This window comes from Trachurus trachurus, assembly GCF_905171665.1.
Source record: "Trachurus trachurus genome assembly, chromosome: 15".
Lineage (NCBI taxonomy): Eukaryota > Metazoa > Chordata > Actinopteri > Carangiformes > Carangidae > Trachurus > Trachurus trachurus.
The window spans coordinates 30684634-30708821 of record NC_139906.1 but is presented as its reverse complement, the minus strand read 5'-3'; the positions used below and the strand labels follow the sequence as shown (position 1 = coordinate 30708821).

The 24188-nt window shown below is 42.1% G+C and overlaps 1 protein-coding gene across 1 annotated transcript in view; it reads right to left on the bottom strand.

Moving 5' to 3' along the window:
• Positions 1-631: 631 nt before the first annotated feature.
• Positions 632-24188, bottom strand: part of b3gat2 (beta-1,3-glucuronyltransferase 2 (glucuronosyltransferase S)) — a gene marked incomplete at both ends in the record, with an annotated part of 77161 nt that continues 53604 nt past the window's right edge. The window contains 2 exons of the mRNA XM_083988504.1: positions 632-718; positions 14474-14622. Of these exons, the coding sequence (XP_083844630.1) occupies positions 632-718; positions 14474-14622 (236 nt within the window). The remainder of the gene's footprint in view (positions 719-14473; positions 14623-24188) is intronic.

The following is a 24188-nucleotide window of genomic DNA, read 5'->3' as shown; positions in this document are numbered from 1 at the left end:
ACAACGACAGTCTAGGAGGAGCTTTACAGTGGTCCTATTGGCTTCCAGTCTTTTGGCTGAGCTAACTACTACAAACCTAAAATGCATGAAATCAACACCAATCTTTTCATGTCACTCCCAGGAAGAAAATAAAAATGCATATTTTCCAAAAAGTTAAAAACTTCCTTTCACTTTGACAAACACCAGAATCACAATACCACTGTTATCAGATATATGCTGGACCACAAGCCTCGTTTATGGTAATTATATCACAGCAACACAGTTAATTTGACAATGATGCGTCAGTGATTAAAAATGACATTAATGGTTCAAAATGATTTGCATGGCTTTTTTTTCTTTTTACATTTCTATTTGAAACCTCTTTTTTTACATTAGCAAGCCATGGATGGAGAAAATGAACAGTCCAAGTCAATTCAGTTTGTGTTGTAACATATTCTGTGCCATCCAGCTCTCATAAAGCACGTTTGACAGACAACTTCGCATCTTGAATCATGCAGCTCCTCAGAGTCTGTTTGTGTGTCGTGAACAGATTGTATGAATCCGATAAGGAGAGAAGGCAGGATGCTGTCTCTAAACCCGGCCAGCCACCAGCAGCTTCTGCTTTAGGATCCCCCCGCTCAGCGTTGTCCTCTCACACCTCAATGACCACAGTGTCCTTTCGATGTTTAGGCTCATTTGCGAGGTGTGGCTTCTCTGTGCGGGTGTGCCAAACCAGCACCTGAAAAAAAGAGAGGAAGACGAATGAGAAAATGTGCTGACCGTGGAAGTTACATACTGAGAGAGAATGAACCAGGCCCGTTGTGCTTGGATGAATACAGCACAGAACCTTACTGATACACAGTAAGTGATACACAGACTTCAGGTTGGGACTGTTTTTGGCTGAAAGCTGCTGATACCTGCTACTTTAGAGCCAAGTTTTTGTTAGTGCAGAAAAATGTCTTCAGGAAATCACTGACACTGATACTGGTTAAAGGATTAGTAATTATATTTAATTATAACCTGGGTCTAATTTTTCAAGGTTTCTCTTCAGTAATGATGAGATGAGTGTAGTTAAGGTTGAACATTTCCGTGTTATGTTTCTGAGCTCTCATCTTTTTGTGTGAATCTAATCACACAGTCTCACACTCCTACAGTACCTACTGGTTACATGTCAAAAGATGTAGCCAGCAGCTGGCTGCCAGCTGCACCTGGTTTGTTTGTTTGTTTGGTCTCATGTGAAACTGGGCCCCAAATGGCAACTACATGTACTGTGCTTCTCACTGCAGGAACCTGACAAGTGTCAGAGATTCATCTTTCTGGTGGCAGTCAGCCACCCGGCTCCACCCTGTGGTTTGCTTCTGTTTTGTCTGTCTTTACATGAATCTTCTTTTCAGTGATGTAATATAAACATTTTTTTTGTTTTTATCTCTCCTGTGGTCTTCTCTCCTCTGGCCAGCCTTGAGCAGGGCTGTGACAGTTATAAACCTACTTAAACCTCCCACAAATACACCATCAAGTGCACTGCTGTTGTCCCAGACCCCCTCTGTGGGCGCTTGATTATGTGTGCTGTAGCTAGCGTCTATCGATTTCCTGCACGGAGGCTTCTTTACCAGCCCCCCCCCCCCCCCCAGTGTCTAGGATCACCATGGAATGGAGTAATTTGCCAGCAAAGACAAGACACACTACCGATCAGACAACATGCTTGTAAACAGGATATTCTTCAAGAGCACTGCAGATGTTTTATAAAGACGGAGAGCATTTGAGAGGCTGAAGATACATGGTATGCGGTGTCCGACTCCTGACAGTCTACCTGTTCAATGACCAGTTATTAATGATATTTTATGAGCTCTCTCTTTTCTAAATGAAGTTTTTCATAATCTCTGTCCAATCTGTCCTTTTCACTCTCTCGCAGTAAGTCTGATCATGTGTTTGTTGCCTCAGCGGAGTCCTGGTCACCTGTACGGCTCTTCACAGAAACAGAGCATTTGACCCCAAACAGACACGAGAAACAGGCGGTGATTTTCAAAATTAAAGCTATAGTGCGTAACTTCTGTCGCCCCCTAAAGGATTTCTGCGTTATTACAACGATACGGCCGGCACCTATGGCCCGGTGTAAGCCTCCCCTCCCCTCCCCTCCCCTCCGCTACCCCTGTAGCTGCATGGTACTGCGCACATCACAACCATAGACTGTGATCACAACACACCACATGCTGCTGGTCACGGACCACGGTTCACAGACTATAACACTCACGACTCAACGCACACTGCTCATCACAGCACACAGACTCAGTTACTAAGTTACACACAGCAACAGCGGCTACACACCTTGTAACTTACTGCTCGTTAGGCTAACCATGTGGCTAACACCAGACTGCTGCATTCATAGCCGTGTTGCTTCTAGCAGCGGAGAGCTCTCCTCCCTCCTCGTTGTCGCTCCAAGACAGTAAATACAAAAAGAACAAATACTGAAAAATACGGCGAGGCGTTAGAGGAGCCGAACGGCTTCATCAGCGTTGTATCATCTCCTCTTGTCGTGGCTTGGGTGAAACGGATATACACAGACACATAGAAGTTACGCACTATAGCTTTAATCAATCAGATCCAACAGCCAATGACCTGATCTCATTAAACCAGATTATCAGACCCAACTCAAACATATGTGCGATTGTGAACATGTCTAAATAGAAAGACAGCAGCAGCATGAAGCTTCACCTTGATCAAAAAGCAGAAGCGTATCACTTCATCTACACTTCACAAATCACAGTTTTTCCTCCTGTGATGGTAATGACATGTGACAGACCTCAACGAGTCTGATAGGATCCATCTGGGTATCACGCATACAGATGTGATACTCACCACAACACAGCTGGACGCTACAGTTTAGATGCAGCCAAATCAGCGCTCTGGATCAAATCCAGCCCAATTAATCTAGTCGGACACAAGGGTGATGCTACAAACTATGAGGGGGACCTCCATGTCATTAAAGGTGACAAACACTGACTTTGTGATGTAAAGGTTTCACTCCTTGATCCTGAGCTCTAACCATCTGCTGTATTCTTTGAAACAGAGATTGTATTGTTGAGTTTGATGCTCACCACTGTCAGGAGGGACTCCTCTCACCAGAAACAGTCTGACACCTCCTGAAACGGATCAAATCAAAAGCAGCATGCGATTCACTGCAGCTGTTTGTCTTGTGTTTGCAGTCAATTTCACAGCAATATAGTGGTGAAAAAACACTGCAGTGGATGCAAAGATTGATATTTTCCTTGAGAGAGGGATGGATTTCATTCCTCAGAGATTCAAGTGAGGTTATTTGGAGTGAGAATGTTTTTTTTTAGCCCATAGCTAATGAGCCTATAATTCAGGTGTGTGACATTTTCGTGTCCAAAGAGACACACACACACGCACACAGACTCACAGAGGCATGATTTATTGCTGGCTGGGAACGCTGCCGTTGTTTCTGAGCTTCTTCAGGTGGAACATGTCACTTCCTGCACACTGTGCTGCTAATTGGCCCACTTTGCATATCTAACAAGGCTAATGTAGCAGCCACTAAAGCATCACTCCAGAGCTGTGGGGAAAAAGGTACCATGTGTGCGTGCGTGAGCGTGTGCCCACAAATTATTCAGACAGCGTGCCCTCCCTGTTCCACCGGACTCACACATCTCTCTCCACTTTTCTCTCTATTTTCCTCACTCATCACATCCACGTTTTCTTTTATGGCTTTGCACTTGATTTTACCTCTCAGTCCCCGCTCCTGCTCTTTCTCTTTCTCTTTCTCTCTCCCTCTCTCCTCCTCCCTCAGGCGACTTGGAGTTAAAAAGCTTTACCACGTTAAAGCTTTTTTTTTCTTATTCTTAATAGCATGAGGGGAGGGCTGCCTTAATTCCCCCAATCAGGGGAAGAAATTTGTAGAGACGCAGTGGAAGGACGATTAGGTAGCAACAGCTTACAGTATTACACGGTGTACTCGGGTCCTGTGTTCACTGCTTTGGTTATGATTTCTGTCAGTATGTCAGAAATCATAAACATATACTTATATAATATATAGATATGATATGACCTGGTGATATGTTGTTTGATGTTTGGGTAGAGGGACACTCCAGACCTCTGCTCAGGCTAGACTTATAAGAAAAATCTAGACTTATAAGAAAAAACTCAAAATTATAGTTAATGAGCTGCATCCAAAATTGAATGGGATGTTCTCCATCCCTCCACCAAGTCATTATAAAGCGGTTCAGCACATTTCTGTAGGTGAACAGACTTGTGGTGGTGATAGCCCTTCACTGAGCAGAGAAACTGTGCACATAACTACAGTAAATGCAGTAAGTCATCTGACAGTGACGGGTGTTTACAGCAGACAATTTTGGATTAAAATGATCAGTCTTCAGTCAGATTTTCTCACACATGTTTTGCTAACCACTAAACTGATCATCTGACTGTTTGTGTTTCTGTTTTTTTTTTACCCTTTTGCATCATTCGGGACATTTCTGTCCTAGAAAGACATCAGTGTAAGTCTTTTTATAAAAGCAACACAGAAGGGCTAGGAGATGTCAAAGATAACTTGTTGAGAATAATCTTAACATTTCCAGTTTAAACATGGTTTATATAACCTGCAATTGTCATTTCACTTCAACTTTATTTCATGAAACAGAGACAACTGCAGATTTTTCCAAGTACAGAAAATTGAGACCCACTCAAACAAACAACAGTGACACTGCTAAGCTCCGAAAAGCAGCTAAAAGCTGTTTTAATTTCCGCTGTAGAGCTGTTAATATGTCACTTTATTACGTTTGAATATATTTTCTGAGAGAATCTAACCGTGTAGATCCCCACTTTGTGGTTAGTTTATCCAAATAACACCTGTTTGCTCCAACGTTGCGGGAGCGGTCGACCGGGAGCAGCAGCAGCTCGTCACAGAGGCAGCTGCTGCCGGTGACACCGGTCTGTTAACGTGACGGTCAGCCTTTGTTGCCGTCGTCATCCCGCAGGGAGAAAACCAGCCCAGTAATTTATCCGCAGGTTTTTAGAGGTTTACCGCCGGCTTCTTTTTAGGAGATTAATGTTGGTCTCATTGATGAAACCTAACAACTGTGGAAGCCGCATTAGAATCAAAAGTGAAACTTACGGGACAGTGGAGCAGCGCAGCCTCGGGGCTCTGTACAGAAATCACCACGTTACGTCAATAAATTAATGTTTTACAATGAACCGAGTGGTCTACCTGTCATTTAATTGAAATAACAAATTCAGCAGAGGGAAATTTGGTGTGACTCTTGGTTTTTTCATGCACGTCCGCGGTGCACAGCTCTGCGACCGGCTTTGCACAAGGTGCATACAACCTTGTCGAGGTCTCCATTGGGAAGCTTCTTGAAAAAGAAAATTGCCCTGAAGCAAGCTGGGCTTCACAGCAGCAGCCATGTCAGCTGACGGATGTGATTCTACGGCCCCCACAGCGTAATTCGGCCAGGTCAGAGCCTTCTGGGCCAGGTATACATCCACATTAAAATATCAAAGTGAAATTCATAGCTTGCTCACTATGTTGACCCAGCTCCCAGACCCAACTTTGAGAATAGATTAACGGCAATATTTGTTTTATTGCACGATAAGACTCTAGCGTTAACGCAGCACATTAACGCTGTTAACAGCCCAGCACTAATATACTGTATATAACTATTGTGAATGGTGGGGGTCCGCCCGCTATTCAGACATCCCGCTATTCCGACATGTCTCTATTTAGACATCCCGCTATTACGACATCCCTCTATTCCGACACTTTTTGCTATCGCTATTCCGACATGTGATCTTTTTTTTCTCTTTTTTTTTTTTTACAGCTGCGATACCCAGGCGCGTCTCTCTCTCTCTTTTCTTTTCAGCATGCCTATCACCGGTTTGATGAGGAAGTGATGTTCTTAATCTCAACAACTCAACTATCAAGTCGCAAACAAAACTGACACATATGATAAACAAACAGAACTATGCTGCAGTTTGTTTGTCAAGTTAACCTGTGACCTTCAGCACCACGGACAGCGCCGCGGATGAGCCGCGGAGAGCTGCATCTGTGAGCGTCTGGGCTCTGGGCTTAGGGCCTCATTTATCAAAACTGTAAGTAAGCAGTGTTAAACTGCTGCTACTAAATGTTTTGCTTAGGCCTACGGCGAAAAGACACCCAAAATATTTACACCTTTTTCAGATCTATCAAACTGTGCGTGCACAACTCTCCGCAATTTCTCTTTGATAAATCAAACTGGATCCAAGAATGGTGCTCACTATATTCCGCCCCCGGAATGCCTAGACACAACCATGGTCAGCACGTGCATATTAATTAGCCATGTGCGCTCTGTGGAGCGGCTGCAAAGTGACAACAAAGTGACAACGAAGACTACGGGTGGAGGGGGGGGAAGCCAGATACATGGCATCGGGCAATAAATCAGTCAGAAAAATTATCTTGAATTTTAATAAGCTACAATAAAAACAAAAACCTCCCAAATCTCAACAAAAGGGAGCAGAAAGAAGAATAATCGTATGTAATCTGCCCCTTTATCCCAGAAAATCTTTTTTCTCCTTTTACCTATGTTAAAACTATGTAAAGCAGGACGATAGTTACCATTACTTTGAACGCCTTTACACTGCACAGTTACAGCTCTACTGGACTCGGTTTAGGTCATTTTCCATTACAGCTGAGTCCTTCACAGTTCCTCCTCAGGGCCGCGTTGTCTCACTCTTTATTCTCTCCTCTCGTCAGCTCCAAACACACGTGCACCTCCTTAACTCAGGTGACAGAATAATAACAGTCTCAGTAGCTGCAGATCAGTGTGCGCTGCTGCCGGTGTGTTTTTAAACTTGGCGGGTTTGTTTTTTCTTCTCTAATAGGCCTATGTATTTGTGTATGAGAAACAGTGTCTCAGATGAAAAATCATAAGGACACGTCTGACTATAACGTAATCAATCAATGTCGGAAAAGCGGAATGTTTGAAAAATAGTAAAGTGCCGCTACTCTGACAATGAAAAAATAAAAGTCGGAATAGTGGGACGCTTGTAAAATAATGTTAATGCCGCTATTCCGACAATTAGAAGTCAATGTCGAAATAGCGGCATGCCGGAATAGCAGCATGTAACCGTGAAAAGTATTGCACATGGCAGGAAGGATAACAATGTCTGATAGTACTGAAAATCAGCACAAGCTTAGTGGTTAAGAATTTACTTTCAATCTCAAGCCCCAAGCTATAAGAAACCAGAATGATCCTTAATGGGACAGAAAATACATCAAATGCATCAAATCCATTTGGAGATGCACTCAAGGTGCACAGAGGCTCGGATCACTCCAACCAGACCAAACAAGTATAATGAATACTGGTCAGAAATGCATTTGGCCACATTAAATAAACTAAAAATTAAGTTCTGTAGAAACCTGAGAGCCGATGCAAATGAAATAGACAGCGATATTATCTCTATAGAGTCTGTGTCCCTCTCCTTTCCTTAGTGTCATTCAGTCTGTCTCCTCCACCTCCAATCAATCCATCTACTGTACCTATCCCCCTTTCTCTACATGGGCTTTTACTCCCCCTCTTCTCCCCTACTCTTCCCTTTCTCCTTTTCCTCCTGTGCTATCATCTGTCTCCATCTGTTCCTGCGCCCCCCTCCTCCTTTCCTGCCCTGTCACTGCTGTCTGTTGCCATTACTCTCCTGCTCTAACTACATTACAGCTCCTGTCAGTCGTCTCCAGATACTGACCGGGCCATCAGATGAGCGTTTCTGGCCTCTATTGTCAAGGTCAGGATTCAGGTGCTGTGATCTGATCCTAGATAGCTTCCTCAAAATGGATAGAGCCTGGAGTTAGGGCGTGTCACAGCTGCTGGAGGGGCCATCGATACCAAATCATTTCAATACCAACTGTTGAGAGCAGGCTGAGGCGGCTGAGGTTATTATTAAAGCTTAGGACAGGTTGAAATGTATCAAACTAAGCTGCTCTGTCAGGATTTAGTCACACCCATCAACAAAACTAGGAGCTGCACCATAATTGATGATGTCACTTTAATTCAGATACCTACCTCTCTGTCTTTAAATGATGACAGTGTGATTATATATTTACAGTAGTTATGGTCAAAGATAACTTGTGAGTATAATGACAATGATATTTCATTCTCATCTGATCTATTTGACGTTTCTTATGATACGAGTCTGGTTCCAATTTCCAGTTCGCCCCGAGCATCTAACTTCTCTGCTCAAATGTGAGTCGTTCACTTAATGAAATGTCAACTCAGTTACGCTGAGGAAATCAAAGGTTTTTTTTTCTCCTGGAGTTAAGTTTGGATTTGAAGAAATGTCTGATTGATTCCCTGCAAGTAATCATTTTCCTGACATGATCGTGGTCCAATTTAAAGGACGGAACTCGGCGACATTAGCCTAGCTTAGCATAAAGGCTAGAAGCAGAAGGGATGATAGGTTACAGTAAGATGAGACAATAAAAGATTGATTCTCATTTGTTTGTTCAGCAAGTTTAAAAAACTACCTGCAGGAGACTCAGAACTAACACTTTAAAAACTCTAAAACCGTATCTTTATGTTACTGCAGATTTGTATCTGCAGTAACATAAAGATATAACAGAGGGAAACATTCTCTATATTGTTATAGAGAATGTTTCCCTCTGTTATACTGAGTGAATTAGCATATTATTCACAAACTGTCAGACTATTCTTTTTCATAATAAACTGTGTATCTTCTCAACTGCTAATAAACAAATGTCGCCGACTTGTTTGCAGAGATGAGAAAAACTCAAAAACAATAAACTCACATTCATCTGTATTAATGAGCATAAATTGTAGCAGTGTGAGAGATTGTTAGAATAATTTAAGACATTTCATTTCTCAAATAAATTTGACTCGAGGTAAATTACTATGATAATATCAAACAGGAATCTGTATTATTATTGTATCACTAAACTCAATGTTTGACAAACATAGTTTTCAAAACAGCACTGAAGCTTGATTAATTCCTCATAGACCTTCCTCCAGTCTCACTACAGTGTACAAGGTGTTGTGTTTCTCTATGTCATTAGATTATTCTATTCAGGCCAATTTATAGTATTGATATTATTTCATAGTCTCATGGTATTTTCAATGTATACTGCACTACATTCAATGTATCTGTTATCATTTGGGCGTTGTAAAAAATAATCAATATAATGTCATTTGTCTTTTTGCAGCAAACCATCATCTGTGATGATGACATCAGTGTATCGTGTTACTGTTTACGGTGTCAATGACATCTGATCAGTGAAGTAACAGTGTGAGAGGTGACTTCATGTGTGCTTTATGAGTGATGATGTCACAACCTGCTGCTTTTGTAACGTGACGTGATCAATGCTGAGATCACATCCTCTTGTCTGTGCAGCGCCGGGCGATGACTGATGATGTCATAGCCTGCTAATGGCCTGTATTAATATCAGCGGCAGGGCACCTCCATTAGTGTAATGGGGCTGATAATGATGATGATAGTTTCAACACAGAGCTGTCTGCAGCAGCAGCAGCAGCAGCAGCTGTAAAAGATGATCCAGCAGCTCCAGGGTCTTTATCCTATTCCCTGCAGGAAACACTTAACTACAACCCACCAGGGACTTACAGTGCAGCACTGTGACCTGTACACATACGGTGAACCAGTAAATTTAGATTTTACATCTGTTGCTCTCCACAGAGGCTTTAAATACAGTTTGCAGTGTATTGGAATGATAGAAGCATCTAGCTAGCACAATAAATGATTCAGTTTACTCAGTCTACTGACCTAAATATTTATCAGCTAAACTAAAAGCCAAAGTTATGCTGCTGAACCCTGGGTGCTGCCATGTCTGCCCACTCTTAAAATATCCATTATCTACAAATTACCAATTCACTGACTTAACACGTGCATCTGTGATGGTGATCTGGGTAAACACTAATCAAGTGTTAGTAAAATACACATTTAAGCAAATATTACAGAATACACCTCTGATAACATGAATGATTTAATTTCTCCACGTCCACACTGACACTATGAGGAAAGAGCAGGGTTTATTCATTGGGTTTACCTCCTAATAAGTAAGTCACAAGCCTATTGAAGACCCTGATCAATATCAAGTTCTTAAAGGGATACTTCACCCAAAATCGACAATTCACCAATTTTCTACTCACCGTCGTACCAAGGAGGGGTTTGGAGAACTTTCAGAGTCATCAAAACGCTTTAGGAGTTCCAGGGGGGGTCCGGCTGGCAACGGGTTTTCATATAATAGCGGTGCATAGAGTTCACTTTTGAATCGTCCAAAACACACACTATGAAACATCCAGATACCTCCATACTGCTCGTCTGTACTGACCCAAGTGTTCTGAAGCCACGGCATGAAAAAGTTTTTGTTGTATTTTGATCTCTGTTTTTAGTCTTGTTGTACAGTAGTAGTAGCTCCCAGTGGCTCTGTTGATGTTTGTGCACATGTGCGAGATTTGCTGTGAGATGTTCTTCTGTGTTTATATCCATGGTTTACCAAAAAGAACAAACAGAAGAACTCCAAAAGCATTTTGATGACTCCAAACGTTCTCTCAATCCTTCATTGGCATGACAGTGAGTAGAAAATTGGTGAATTATCGATTTTGGGTGAAGTATACCTTTAAGCATGTAAACATCCATATGGTGTATTTCATATAACCAAGTACATACTGTATGATGAACAAAATAATCAATCGACAGTGGGCTGAGAGTTGTCACAAACCTTAGCAACCAATCCTTAGCATTAGCACACTCACTAACACAAATAAAGGCTGACACACTAACTGTTGATGAGAATGATCTGCTCCTCATCTGAGTCTGAGTCTGACTGAGGCTCAAACATGTGGCTGATGGATGGATGGATGGAATATGGCCAATAATCTTCGATTGAAGTGGACCGCTCACTGACAGTAAAATTACTATGAGACAGCGGCCATTGGTGATTGGTTAGTAGTAGTAGGAAATAATCCCGAAACAGGAAATGATTAAAGGGATAGTTCACCCTAGAATGATATTTCGCTCATTATCTACTCACCCTCATGTTGACTAAGGGCTGGAAGAATTTTCAGAGTCCACCGTCCCTTCTCTGAGTTACAGGGGGTCTCGGCGTAGCAGTGCATTTCAATGCAACGGTTGCAAAGGGACACCAGAGCTCTTCGTAAAAAAACACACACAAAAAAACATCCAAATACCTCCATGATGCTCGTATGTAATGTCCGTCTTGTGCTGAAGCCCCAAATTGCGTAATTGTCCCGAAAAAAATTAAATAAGTCTATATTTTAAGCTTGTTTGTAGCGGAAGCTTCTCGAAGCTCCTCTTCCTGGTCCGTCCAAATCTCGCGTGATTTGCGTCGGCGTCAGTGCGGTTACTGCGAATCACGCGAGATTTGGACGGACCAGGAAGAGGAGCTTCGAGAAGCTTCCGCTACAAACAAGCTTAAAATATAGACTTTTTTTTTTTTTTTCTGGACAATTACGCAATTTGGGGCTTCAGCACAAGACGGACATTACATACGAGCATCATGGAGGTATTTGGATGTTTTTTTGTGTGTGTTTTTTTACGAAGAGCTCTGGTGTCCCTTTGCAACCGTTGCATTGAAATGCACTGCTACGCCAAGACCCCCTGTAACTCAGAGAAGGGACGGTGGACTCTGAAAATTCTTCCAGCCCTTAGTCAACATGAGGGTGAGTAGATAATGAGCGAAATATCATTCTAGGGTGAACTATCCCTTTAATAGACTCGCACTAGATAATGACATGAAATGAAAATTCTGTCAAATTATCGGGCCACGGCAGAAAAACATCTCCATCACCAAAATCACCTAAAACTGCAGCTGAAAATCACAATGAACAAAAAAGAAAAAAGCCTGCTAATAAATTCCACTTGCAGACGAGGCTCTTGTTTGGGGTGGTGACACTGTTAGCTCATGCATTTCTTGAAAGGTAAAAACGTAATCGAATCCATTTCTCACCAAAAGTCCTTTAAGGCGGCTTCGTGATGGCTGTCAGGAGGATGAGTGGCTTCATAAAACCAAGTGCCAACAGGGACTGTGGTAATTTGAGATGAGCTGCATCGATCTAAGCTGTCTAAGCACACAACTAGAATTGATAGCGCTATAACGTCATTTCTATCCAATTCAAGCTGTGTGTGTCTAAGTTTAGACCATGCCACCAGCTTAAAGGATGACTCATGCTGTCGATAGTGGGGAGAGATGCCCCATGTTGAGCTGCTGCTGTGATAGTGGCCATTATTATGACGGCAGTTTAATATCTGGCACAGACGCACACAAACACACAAATGCTATAGATTAAGATTGATAAATCAGACTTTTTATTAAACTCTAGTCTGCGTAGTTCACCTCTGAATATGCAGGTCAGTGCAGTGTGATGATGGATTTATTATCTGACCGATCACTCCTGCCCTACTCAGTCAAACAGTGGGATTTTATGGAGAATACAAACCTCACCTTTGTCTCACCGTTGACCCTTAAAGAACAAGTGTAAGGGAAAGAGGACAAAAATATCTGTATTCATATTTATGCTTAGGCTTAAAGCAGAAGTAAGCGATCCGGTCGTTTTGGCTAATGCTGCGTTCCAGGCAGGCTTTTGAAACCGTAAATTACAGCTTCAAGTCACAACTTATGACTTTGTAGCGTTCCAGGCAACCCACTCGTGTTTTTCTGACCTGTTTTACCTGTGAAAGTCACTATAACGGCCACTCGTAACTTCCGACCCGTGAACTCGTACCAGATCGAACTGGTACGACTTCACAGGTCAGAAAAACACGAGTTACGGGCTGCACTGAACGCACCATAACTTCTTGTCAGCCGATGGAGTTAGCAGTCCCCGCCCTCGTCATGGATCTATTGGTCCTCGTCCCTACGTCACCACATTCAGGCGCATCCCTTGGCTGCACACACAGCCCTTCATGCCGTTCTCTCTCCTCATTGGATAAAACTTGTAGGATACGAGAAAAGTTTTCTCCTCGGCTCAGAGCAGAGCAGAGTGACTGACAGACCAGCTGTCGGAAGATATAACTATTTAAGACTTATATTATGTAACACAAAGATATCGCTTACTTCTGCTTTAAATAAAAGATTGCATTATTTTTTGTGAAAATAATTTTCTTTTAGCATCTTCTTCTCATGTGTTCAGCTGCTTATAATTATGATGACGTTATTTCCAACCCTGCGAGGTCTGCACTAACACAGAGCTGTTAATGGCTCCAGGTCAAAACACTCCACTCTGCGTGTTGTTCTTCATGGTAAAAAGTCAAACTAAATGCAAATTATGGGTTAGTACATTTTAGAAAAAGTCACCTCATCAACCCACTATACACTTCAGCTGTATCCTCAGATAGATAGATAGATAGATAGATAGATAGATAGATAGATAGATAGATAGATAGATAGATAGATTGATATATTGATAGATAGATTGATAGATAGATAGATAGATAGATAGATAGATAGATAGATAGATAGATAGATAGATAGATAGATAGATAGATAGATAGATAGATAGATAGATAGATAGACAGACAGACAGACCATTCATATCCACTGGACATGTGATAGTCAGTGTAAACAGGAAGCAGATTGTCTCGGTTGCTCTGTTGTTCCTCATTCATTGTAATTTGGGCAACGAACCAACTACAAAGTAGAATTCAAATACAGGATTTCATAAAATGCACAACAGCTGCTAGCAACGACAACAAAGGCAGCAAGCAGCTTATAATTCATTATCCACGTTGCTTTCACCACTGGTAGTCGAAGATGATAAGACAAATCAGTGAGCGGCTGTGGGTGTCATGTCATCATTTCCTGACACCTCAGTTTCTACCAATCTAGACTGAAACACCACCTCAGAGCTTTCAGACTCAAACGCGTCCACCAGGGTCTCCAAAAGTCTTCATTTTGAAAACACTGTATTGTGGATACACTGTCAGTGGCTGTGATGTTTGTGTGGGTATGAAGTGACTTTTTGAGCTTGTGAAGGAGGCATGGTCAATCTGAAATACAGAGTTTTAAGTTGCTGCAGCTTGTGTGTGGGAAGAGGTTATAATAAGTGGTTTCAGGTTAATGGACAGAAAATGGAACCATTACTCATTGCACAATATTAATATCATTATTTATTATTGTTATTATCGTTATTATTATTTTAATAAAACTTGTGCCTGCACTGTTGTAGGTGAAAATGAAGTCTCTGTGCTGTGTAGAAAAAGAAGGAAAGCTAATGATTAATATGCAAGGCTCTCTTGCTGATGATATTTGCTTTACATTAAAGGATGTGAACATTATTTTGTCTGTCTGTTTATCTGAATGTTTTGTTGAATAGTCTGCCATACTATAAAACAGTAAATGTCCTTGACTTGAGCATTAAGCTGCAAGCAGCGAACAAGCTCCTTGACTGGCATAACTAGCTACATTGTCAGAAGGATTTTCATTTGGTTGCCACGGTGACAGCAGCACATGGTTACTGACCCGGGTGCAGTTGTTGGCCTTGGGCTCCAACTCGTTGACCTTGGTGATCTGCTTGAGGAAGTCGGACTCCTGCATCCCGGGCTGGGACCCACGCCGCTTGAAGAGCGCCCGCGGGTTCCCCAGGATCACCTGGAGGTTCACGGCAAAACCTGAGGGAGAGACGGAGACGAGGAAGAAGAAGAAGGGGTGAGAAGGTTAGCCAGCATGAATTAAAAGCACATTATGGGTCTATTATAATCCCAGCAGAAAATGATAGAGTACATTAGTGTATCTAATGACTGTGATATGGCTGATATGAAATTCATTTACCACAGGCGCCTGCCATTCTCCTGTGATAATTGTATAGATGATGAGAAGGAGAGCATGAGAAACACAGGGGGAAGGCAAAATGTTCATGACTGCAGTGTGTAGTAGCAAACGTGAGGATTAATGGTTGGTTGGCGACAAAAATGTAATCAAATCTGATTAGAAAAAATTGTAGATAAATATTTGCAAACTATACACAGACACAAAGATGTTCCATAATGGCTGCAGTTAATGACTTGAAACATCTACATGTTTATTCCATGTACACTGAACAAAACACACGTTGCTCATCTATTTACCAAGACAGGTGTGTAGGAGTAAGAGGAGTGGATCTATAATTTAGCCTTTATCAATCTTTGGTGATCAGGCTGTTTATAACAGTTTTAATAGGGAGAGTCAACTTAAATAAGATACTAGAAATGATAATAAAGAGACATCAATTCACTTTGCAGTCAGTCGTTCATTATATAGAAGAGAATTAGTAAATTAATAATTATAAAAGATGCTTCAGGCACGTCGGTGACTTCATAATTATTCATACTTTCTCAGATGTTACAGGTTAAACATGTAAATTAGCCTGGAGGAATGAATACACATTATATACTCTAAAGACCACATTACAGTAATGTATTGAGATTACTATAAAACATCACACACAAATACATTTCCACCACATCAGGCAGAAGAACATTAGGGCTAAGCAGTGTTCAAAATTGGCTGTCTCTACCATATCATAGGAACAAGAATCTATCCATCATACAATAGAAGTAAGTCCTTGGCATATAGAAAAGTCATAAATATACTCCAGCCCTCTGCAATACACTGAATAATAATACAATATCTAAACATTATGCAGCATCAATGTTTCATTTAAAAATCAGGTTGCATGATGAAAGGAGCCTGAAGGTATATACATATTCATATCCACAAACATATCCAACCCTGTCTGGAGCTGGATAAAAATAGATTGATGTTATAAGATTGTTAAATTTAAAAAAGAAACTGTTTACATAAAATATATAGAAACTATTCAGTGTCAGGAATCACAGAGACAAGATGTTGATCATCACTCCCCCAGGAGCCAGTGTTTGGAAAGAATAGATCCAGTAAACATCACGTTGTTTGTCAGTCAAATGTGTAAGGTGACCACAGAAACCTAATGAGAAGATATCAATGTCAACTATGCAAATGAAATACCTTAGTCAAGTCATGATTGTGTTCTTTCAAAATAAGACTCTTTCTTAGGTACAACTGTTCCATAACCACGCCGTGTAATCAGCATCTTGGGTAGACCACACCCATCAGGTGGGTAGATCAGATCAAAACACATCAGTGGATAAAATCTAAAATAAATAAGCCATCTGTGAGCATGTTGAAAATATAGTTTGAGCTGAGTTCATTCCTTTTCTTCAGATGCAAATCAAAGGCAGCAATCTGAACACGGCCCCTCCTCCACTGTACTCGACCTTGTGCCCGTCACCATGTGTGTGTACAGCACGTCATTCACACATCTGATGTGTTTTGTGACCCCGAGGCAGAGGTCTGGACGTGACACACCGTGAGTCTCTTTTACATCATCCTGCCTCCGTCTCTGTGCCGTCTCTGACAGAACAACATGTGGTTAGAGCTCCTATATGAAGTGTTACTGAATGGTCACTCTGTGTGATGACCAGGCTCTGGTCTTTGCACGCTGCAGTTTGTGTGTGATTGGTGTGATTGTTACTGCCACATTAAGTCATTTTGCATTTTTATCGACTGTTGCTCTTGAAATTCACGACAGTGTGGATGTGCGACTTATTTTGAAAACACGTAAAACCGACAATTGTCAGACCTCCTTTGAAAACTGACAGAGTTGTTCTGACTCTCTCTCAGCTGATTGTGACTGACCTGTGCACTCCATCATTTTCCAGTTAGTTTTCTAGTATTTTTCCTGATGCTACTCGCAGTGGGTCTCATTCATGAAACGTGAGCAGCACGGATTTGTGTGTAAACCCTGAGCAGCGCAAATTTACGTGGATTTCCGCATTCATCAATCTTTTAGTAGTGCTGATTTTTTCGTAGCTACTCACAAAATCTACACCTGCTCCGGACTGTGTGTAGCGCTTGTGTAAATGTAGGAATGCAAATAAATACTGCTTTTCACTGTTAAAAATTACAATTTTAATCCGTATTACTCTCTCTCATGTTCAAAATACGCCGACGCCTTTGAAACACGTCATTTAAACATGACAAACAATTAGAAATATTTGGAGAGAGAGACGTTTTAGGGATCGAACACGCACAAACACGTCAAGGCTCCATCTTATGATGATGATAATATGATATAAAACCGGAAAAAACGTATTTGTGTTGCTACAGTACACGCTCGGTGGGCGCACACTTCACTCTGCGCAGTAGCGCAGTCAGCACCGGTTTGGATGGAGCTGTGACAGACGGCTGGTGCTTCTGTAACAATATAACCTGCCTATATAACTTCATGGGCCCTAGTTTGCTGGCGCAGCGCAGGTGGCGCAAGGTAGCGCAGCCGGTCTAATGCAAGTTTCGACCAGCGCAGCCTCGCGCAAAGTCAGATTGGAAGATTGGCAGATCGCGCTGCGCTGAGATAGGCGTGGCCGCGCAGCAGGGGGAGGCGTCACAGATTCAGCTTGGTGCAGTGGAAGTTTCGTCCGAAAATGTCCCGCCGAAGTTGCGCTGAAAGCTCGCCACCTCCAACCAGGTCTAGTCTCAGCGCAGCGCGGAGCGCAGCAGGTGCAGTGGAAGTTTGGCTGACTGACCTGCAGTGCACACACGTCACCAAGACCTCACAGGCAGATCTCCACAGTTCCAGACACATTTCAATGCAATAAATATCCACAATAACCACTATTTAATGCAACTAATGGAATCAACACGTGAATTTATATCTATATAGATTGTCCCGTCACATCTTACGTCAGATCAAAGCAGAGATCAAAGGCTGTGGCACGCGTAATGGAAACTCCACCTGAATTAACACAGCAGGGACGAACTGGCACTGAAAAGCAGCTGTGGATGTCCCAAAAGCAGGACTGAGGGTGAATGACTGCATGTCGCTGCCGTGTTGAGATACCACTCTGCCCTTGTGATGATCGCTTTATTTATTTATTTATTTATTTACTTATTAATTTATTAACGCCAGCGACCGCATCAGGCAGCCTTAATGAAAAACAAAACACAAATCTTCATCTCTCTTAGTCCACCACCACTGCCTCGGTATCAGATAGTCAGTATATAGCCTACTACAGTATACTCTCTATCACAGAAAAAAAGAGAAAAAAAGAGACGGAGAGAGAGAGAGAGAGAGAGAGAGAGAGAGAGGGAGAGAGAGAGCGTCCTTTACGCGGATTTCATCCGTTACGCATGGTGTTTGTTTATCTTTGTCTCATCATCTTGCACAGGGTTTGAATAAATGTGAGTTTCTTTATTAGTTTATTAGTTGTTGTTTCTTATACTATTGGGCAGGGGTTCTCAGTGTATCAGATCAAACCTGATTAAGGATATTTGTATTATTATTAGTAAACTCATTGTTGGTCACTCTGAGCTCGGACCTCCGGGGAAACAGCTGTTTCCTCCGGGGAGAGGTTCGGCCTCTGGCGTCGCTGTTTCCTCCGTCCATGTCCAAGTATAAAATGACAAACTTGCAGCGCGCATCACCCGCCGCGCAGTTAAAGGTGAGGAGAGGAGCTCCTTTGATTGGTGAAGATCTGACTCGGCTGTGTCAAACCCACTCCACGCCTTTCTCTCCTCCTCCTGTCTCCCTTCCGCCCTCTCTCCTCCCTCTTTGCCGTTTGCGCCGGTGGGAGGGACGAGGGGAGGGATTGCGCTGGCGTAAGTCTGACTGCGCGGCCCACCAAACTTGCGAAATGGACCTGGGCCACACCCCGTTGGCGTGGCAAAGCTGCGCTGACGTTAGACTTCACCTGGTCGACGAAACTAGGGCCCCATGTGTTGATACAACCATGCTCTTCTACAGCTGAGGCTGTGAAGAGCCTCCCCTTCCCGTCGCTGCTGTAGCTCTGTAGTTGTGTTTTTTATTTAATTTATTTTTTTTAAGTTTCATATCTAACTATTCTGGCTTTACTTCTTAAACGGTTATTTAATCAACCAAGGATAGGCCTACTTAATTCACTAAATATGTTACTTCCCTCCAGCCTTTGACCTGTCCCAGTCACATCACTACTAACAGAAAATATTTATATTTTTTCTGGACTCCACTTCACCCAAAATGACTTCGATCCGTGATCTCTCTTTTTTTCTCTCTCTCCCTCTTTCCTCGTTTGCGTCATGGCCGCAGGTGAGCAGGATGCACCTACCTCCTAATATGGTGGCAGGATCTCCTTATATGGCTATTCATGTATGGAGATCTATGCTAATTGCTGATCACCGGGGGCGTGTTGTTAGTTTACGATGGGTTGGCATTCATGAAGTTACACACGTGTTTACGATCAAATCTGAGTTTCCCGCACCGTTCATGAATCCGGAGTAGAGTTTTAGTAGAGTGAGCTTTTATGTGCAAATCTACACACAGATTTACTCACGTTTCATGAATGAGACTGAGTGTGTTTATCACTAGATAGTTCAGAGTTAAGAGAGTTGCAGAGCCGCTCTAATATTTATTTATGATGATGTGTTAAGGGGCTACCAACACCACAGCTGTGTCAGCACTGGAGGATGGTCTGTGTGCACCCATTATCATTCTCCTACAGGGAGAAAAACACTGTTGTTTGCAATTCTTTAAACCAATTGAAGTCGTCTTGGCTGACCCTGGGTCCGGCAACAGTGCCCCTGCAAAATAGTGTTAGGAGGAGAATTTGTTTTTGTGAGATATTTGCATGTGGTGAGCATGCTGTCATTAAAAACACTGATTCCCTGCAAAGACAACAACCACATGTAGTCAGTTTTTGATTGCATGATCCAGATCTTGGTCAAAATGTACAATTTTCTATTTATTTTCCATTTGCTCGCTCCTTGGACGTTTTCCTATAGCTGCTGCATTGATGCTATGGAGACATGGAGATCACACATGTGGCACTGTGTACTCACAGGTCCCCTGTGTGTGAGTATGAATTATAAACCAAGTTAAGTTGTTAGCATGCTAATATTTTTTCATTAGGATAATATTAACATGTTAGCAGGGAAGGTTTTGCACAGTGGCTGTCTTACTTTAGTAGTGTGTTGAAAATGAAAGTCAATCACAAGTTAGAGCTGAGGTTGATAGAAATTCATCCAAAGCATCAGCCAGGCCAGAAAATCTGACCTTTGAGTCGATGATGGCACCAGATGAAAATTCAGCTCATCACAAATTCATTGCAATTATCCGCATCATGTTTTATAGCAATCCACGCAATAGTTTAACCAATATTTCAGTCTGAACCAAAGTAGTGTAGTGACTGACCAAGTGTCTGGAGGAGGAGGTGTGCATATCTCACACATCAACATCTTTAAACTCTAATGAAAGTGGTGAAGTCCTTAACTGAGCATTTTTCTTTCTGGTCATAAATGTTCAATGGACCTTCTCAAGATAAGGTATGTTTGATTTATTATCCTCTGTTTCCCCTTCAGACTTCACACTGGGCTGGAAAGAGATCCCATCAGCACCTTCTCCCCTTCACTCTGCCTGCTGAGTAACTCTCTCAGCCGTCCTGCTGAGTCAGGAGACAGGAAGAGGAACACAGGAGGAGACCTACACTCACATGAATATTAGTGCAAGTTAATTACCTGGGAGACAAGATGTGTAAAGCATGTGAAGTAGAATTAATGCAGATTCCTGAGTAATGGGAAATTAAATGTTGTTTTGTTTGATTCAGTCAATCTAACAAATTAAATATTAAAATAATTAAATTAAATATTTAAGAAAACACTGGATTAAGGCTGTTATCATGGTGTAACTGTAGAGTGGCTGTAGTGCTCTGTGTTACTCTCAAACCAGTTGCTTGGCTGGGATGGGTTCAGGTTTCTCCAGCTAACGTATGACAACAAGCCAAGGTGGAAGTTTGCTCCTGTCTCATTCATGAAACGTGAGCAGCACGGATTTTTGTGTAAACCCTGAGCAGCGCAAATTTACGTGGATTTCCGCATTCATCAATCTTTTAGTAGTGCTGATTTTTTCGTAGCTACTCACAAAATCTACACCTGGTCCGGACTGTGTGTAGCGCTTGTGTAAATGTAGGAATGCAAATAAATACTGCTTGTCACTGTTGAAAATTACAATTTTAATCCGTATTACTCTCTCTCATGTTCAAAATACGCCGACGCCTTTGAAACACGTCATTTAAACATGACAAACAATTAGAAATATTTGGAGAGAGAGACGTTTTAGGGATCGAACACGCACAAACACGTCAAGGCTCCATCTAATGATGATGATAATAATCTGATATAAAACCGGAAAACACTTTTTTGTGTTGTTACACGCTCGGTGGACGCACACTCCACCCTGCGCAGCAGCACAGTCAGCACCGGTTTGGATGGAGCTGTGACAGACGGCTGGTGCTTCTGTAACAATATAACCTGCCTATATAACAACCTGATCTCACAGAAATGCGTGAAATGACCACGAACACCTAGTACCAGATTCCGTGCTCCTTTCACGTAATGTGTTAAAATTACGTGAAAGAAGCACGGAAACAGTCTCCACTGAAAGCCAATGAGTCCAACTTCCGTGAGATGGCCACGCAAACCGTGTCGTGGTGGATGCACACATTTTCAGCTTCAAAGACAACACCCCCAGTGCGTCAACAGCCTGACGAACGGTCACTGTCCCTCCTCGTCAGATGCTTGGCTCATTAGGTGCCCGTTTTTTCTTTTTTTTTTTTACTTTTCCTTAAAGCTTTATTGAACCTGATGCTGCTGTGTCTGACGTAGTTTACAGCAAGGACGTCCTTTCGGTTATCTATTTATTTATTTAGTGATCATGGTGTTTGGTGCAGAATAATCAATCAATAAATAAATAAATTAGGTCGGAAGCTACGTCAGAGGGAGGGGGGGGTTGTGGATTCAGGTGAAGACCACTTCCGCGTTCAAAAAGCTGCTCTGTTTAATCAACATTCTGAAGAAAGATCTGATTATTAGCCATAACGCTGTAACCATCCAAGGAAGACTGTGTAACAATATTATGTGCTTCTGCTGAGTCCAAAAGCCCTGTGTAATATCAACTTTATTTTAAGAAAACACGTTTTGTTTCCAATGTCATATCACGGAGAAGCACTACATTACCCATAATCCTCATATTTATCAGCGACGTGTCTAATTGGTTGAGCTTGCTGTTACCAGCAAATGAAAAAATAAAACAAATTGAGCTTATATTATTTTCTTTGTAACTAAAAGGTCTTAACATCTTTTTTGTTTTCAACATTGAATAAAAAAACGGTGCTATATTGTTAAAATTCAACAATAAAGTGCATACAAGTTGGCTTGACTTCTTTCTTTTTTTTCATAATTTTCACCAGCATCTTTCTGGTCCACATCACATCACATTTAATGTAATTTTTAATTCAATGAGTGAAATTTTATTTTTTATCTGAAAAACATTATTATGAATTCAAGGGTCAGAGGTAACTGATTAGTAGGGGTGTAACGGTATACGTATTCGTCCCGTGCCGTCACGGTACGGGGGTCACGGTTCGGTGCACACAGTCACACGACGAATACGTCTGAATGAATATTAAAAAAAATAAATAAAAAAAAGTCGAGTCCTCACTCCAATCTAGGTGGCGGTAATGAGCCTCGAAGCTGCCACAACCGTCATAACAGACAAAGAAGAGAAGTGATGAGAGAGTGAAGTTAGAAGAGGAGAGCTGTCTGCTTCATTTATGTCACGGTGGCTTCTCAATGAAACACAACGGCGTCGGCGGCGGCGGCTCGCGACCATAGACTGTGCAGCTCGCGACCGGTCCACCGGACAAAGTCCGTCGGCGATGTTTCACGGATGCGCGCTGCGTCGCTAGAAACGCATCAAACACGTAGCGCATGTTCACCCGCCTCCCCTCCCTCCCCCCTCCCACATGTCAATCACTGGTGCAGGAAAAAGACAACTTGTGTGTAACAACTTATCCCGCTGCTTCTAAGCCTCTTGAGATGAACACAGACAGGAACAGAAACATCACCAAAGCAACTGGCATCTAGTCTAAATTAACTGTGTAAACCAACATTGATGTTAGTTTATTGTTTTTTTGTTTTTTTAATAACAGTTGTCAGTTGTCAAGTGCAAGTTTTTTTTCCTCTAGAATTAATGAATGGCATGATCCTAATGCACTTGTTTAATTTTATATTCTATTTTTTTTTTTTTTTTTTTACTTTTATAACACAAGACAGATTTTAGTTTTACATTCAATAGTGTCTGTTGTACCGAAACCGTACCGAACCGTGACCCCTGAACCGAGGTACGTACCGAACCGTGACTTTTGTGTACCGTTACACCCCTACTGATTAGTGTTAAATTTAACCTTTTTGACCCTGTTTCCTTGAATAAATCACTAAGACTTTGATGCGGGAAGCTGAGATTTTGATTTGATTTTGTTCAGAGCACTAGGGACAAAGTTTCTGTAGAATTTCAGACCTGTCGGACGTCCAGAAGGGTCACAGCTGACCGTCCAGGCTCGTTTCTCGGCCTTCAAAGCCTAGATTTAGAAGCCTTTTGTCTAATAACGTCCACATTCTTGGGGTTATAAGGCTGAAAGTTTAATGCATTTGTCCAGGGCCTAAGGCCATCCACCATGTGCAATTTCAAACCCGTGCGACCTTCACAAGTGTCAAAGGTCGCTGATTTGTGACCTTTTTGACCCCGTTTCCTTGAATAAAACACCAAGACTTTGATGCGGGAAGCTGAGATTTTAAAATGTGGTCCAGAATGTCTAGTAGATTGTGTGTGCAAAGATTCAGAGCTCTGTGACATTCAGAAGGGTCACAAATAGCCAAAAAGCAATGCTCCTTTCTCTGACCTCTTATTAAAGGAGTACTGTTTAAACAGCAATTATTTAATAGCTTCCAGATGCTTTGGCCTATCAGGCTGAATTTTTAGCTAAAGGAGCTGGTGTATGATCAGGAAGTAGGGGAGCTGTGCATAAAGCCAATTGGTAAGTGTCAAAGGTCACAGGGGTCAAACATCAAAGTGAATCCAGCCATTCCTGCTTTTTCTCAACAAAACATACACGCTTTAAGTTATTATCATGAAACATAAATATCTTGTATATCAGAGAGTCCTCTATCAGAATATTTTGGTCCCGTTGCTCTAGGGGCCCCGGGGGGCCCCGGGGGGCCACTTGGCTTTCCCATGCTCCCACAGAGTTGGGCCTCGGGGTGATGGATAAGGGCCTCACCATGAGTCCACAGGCCAAGTTTCAAGTGATTTGGCCGGTTTCTATGGAAACGGCGGCCTCAAGGATACAGAGGA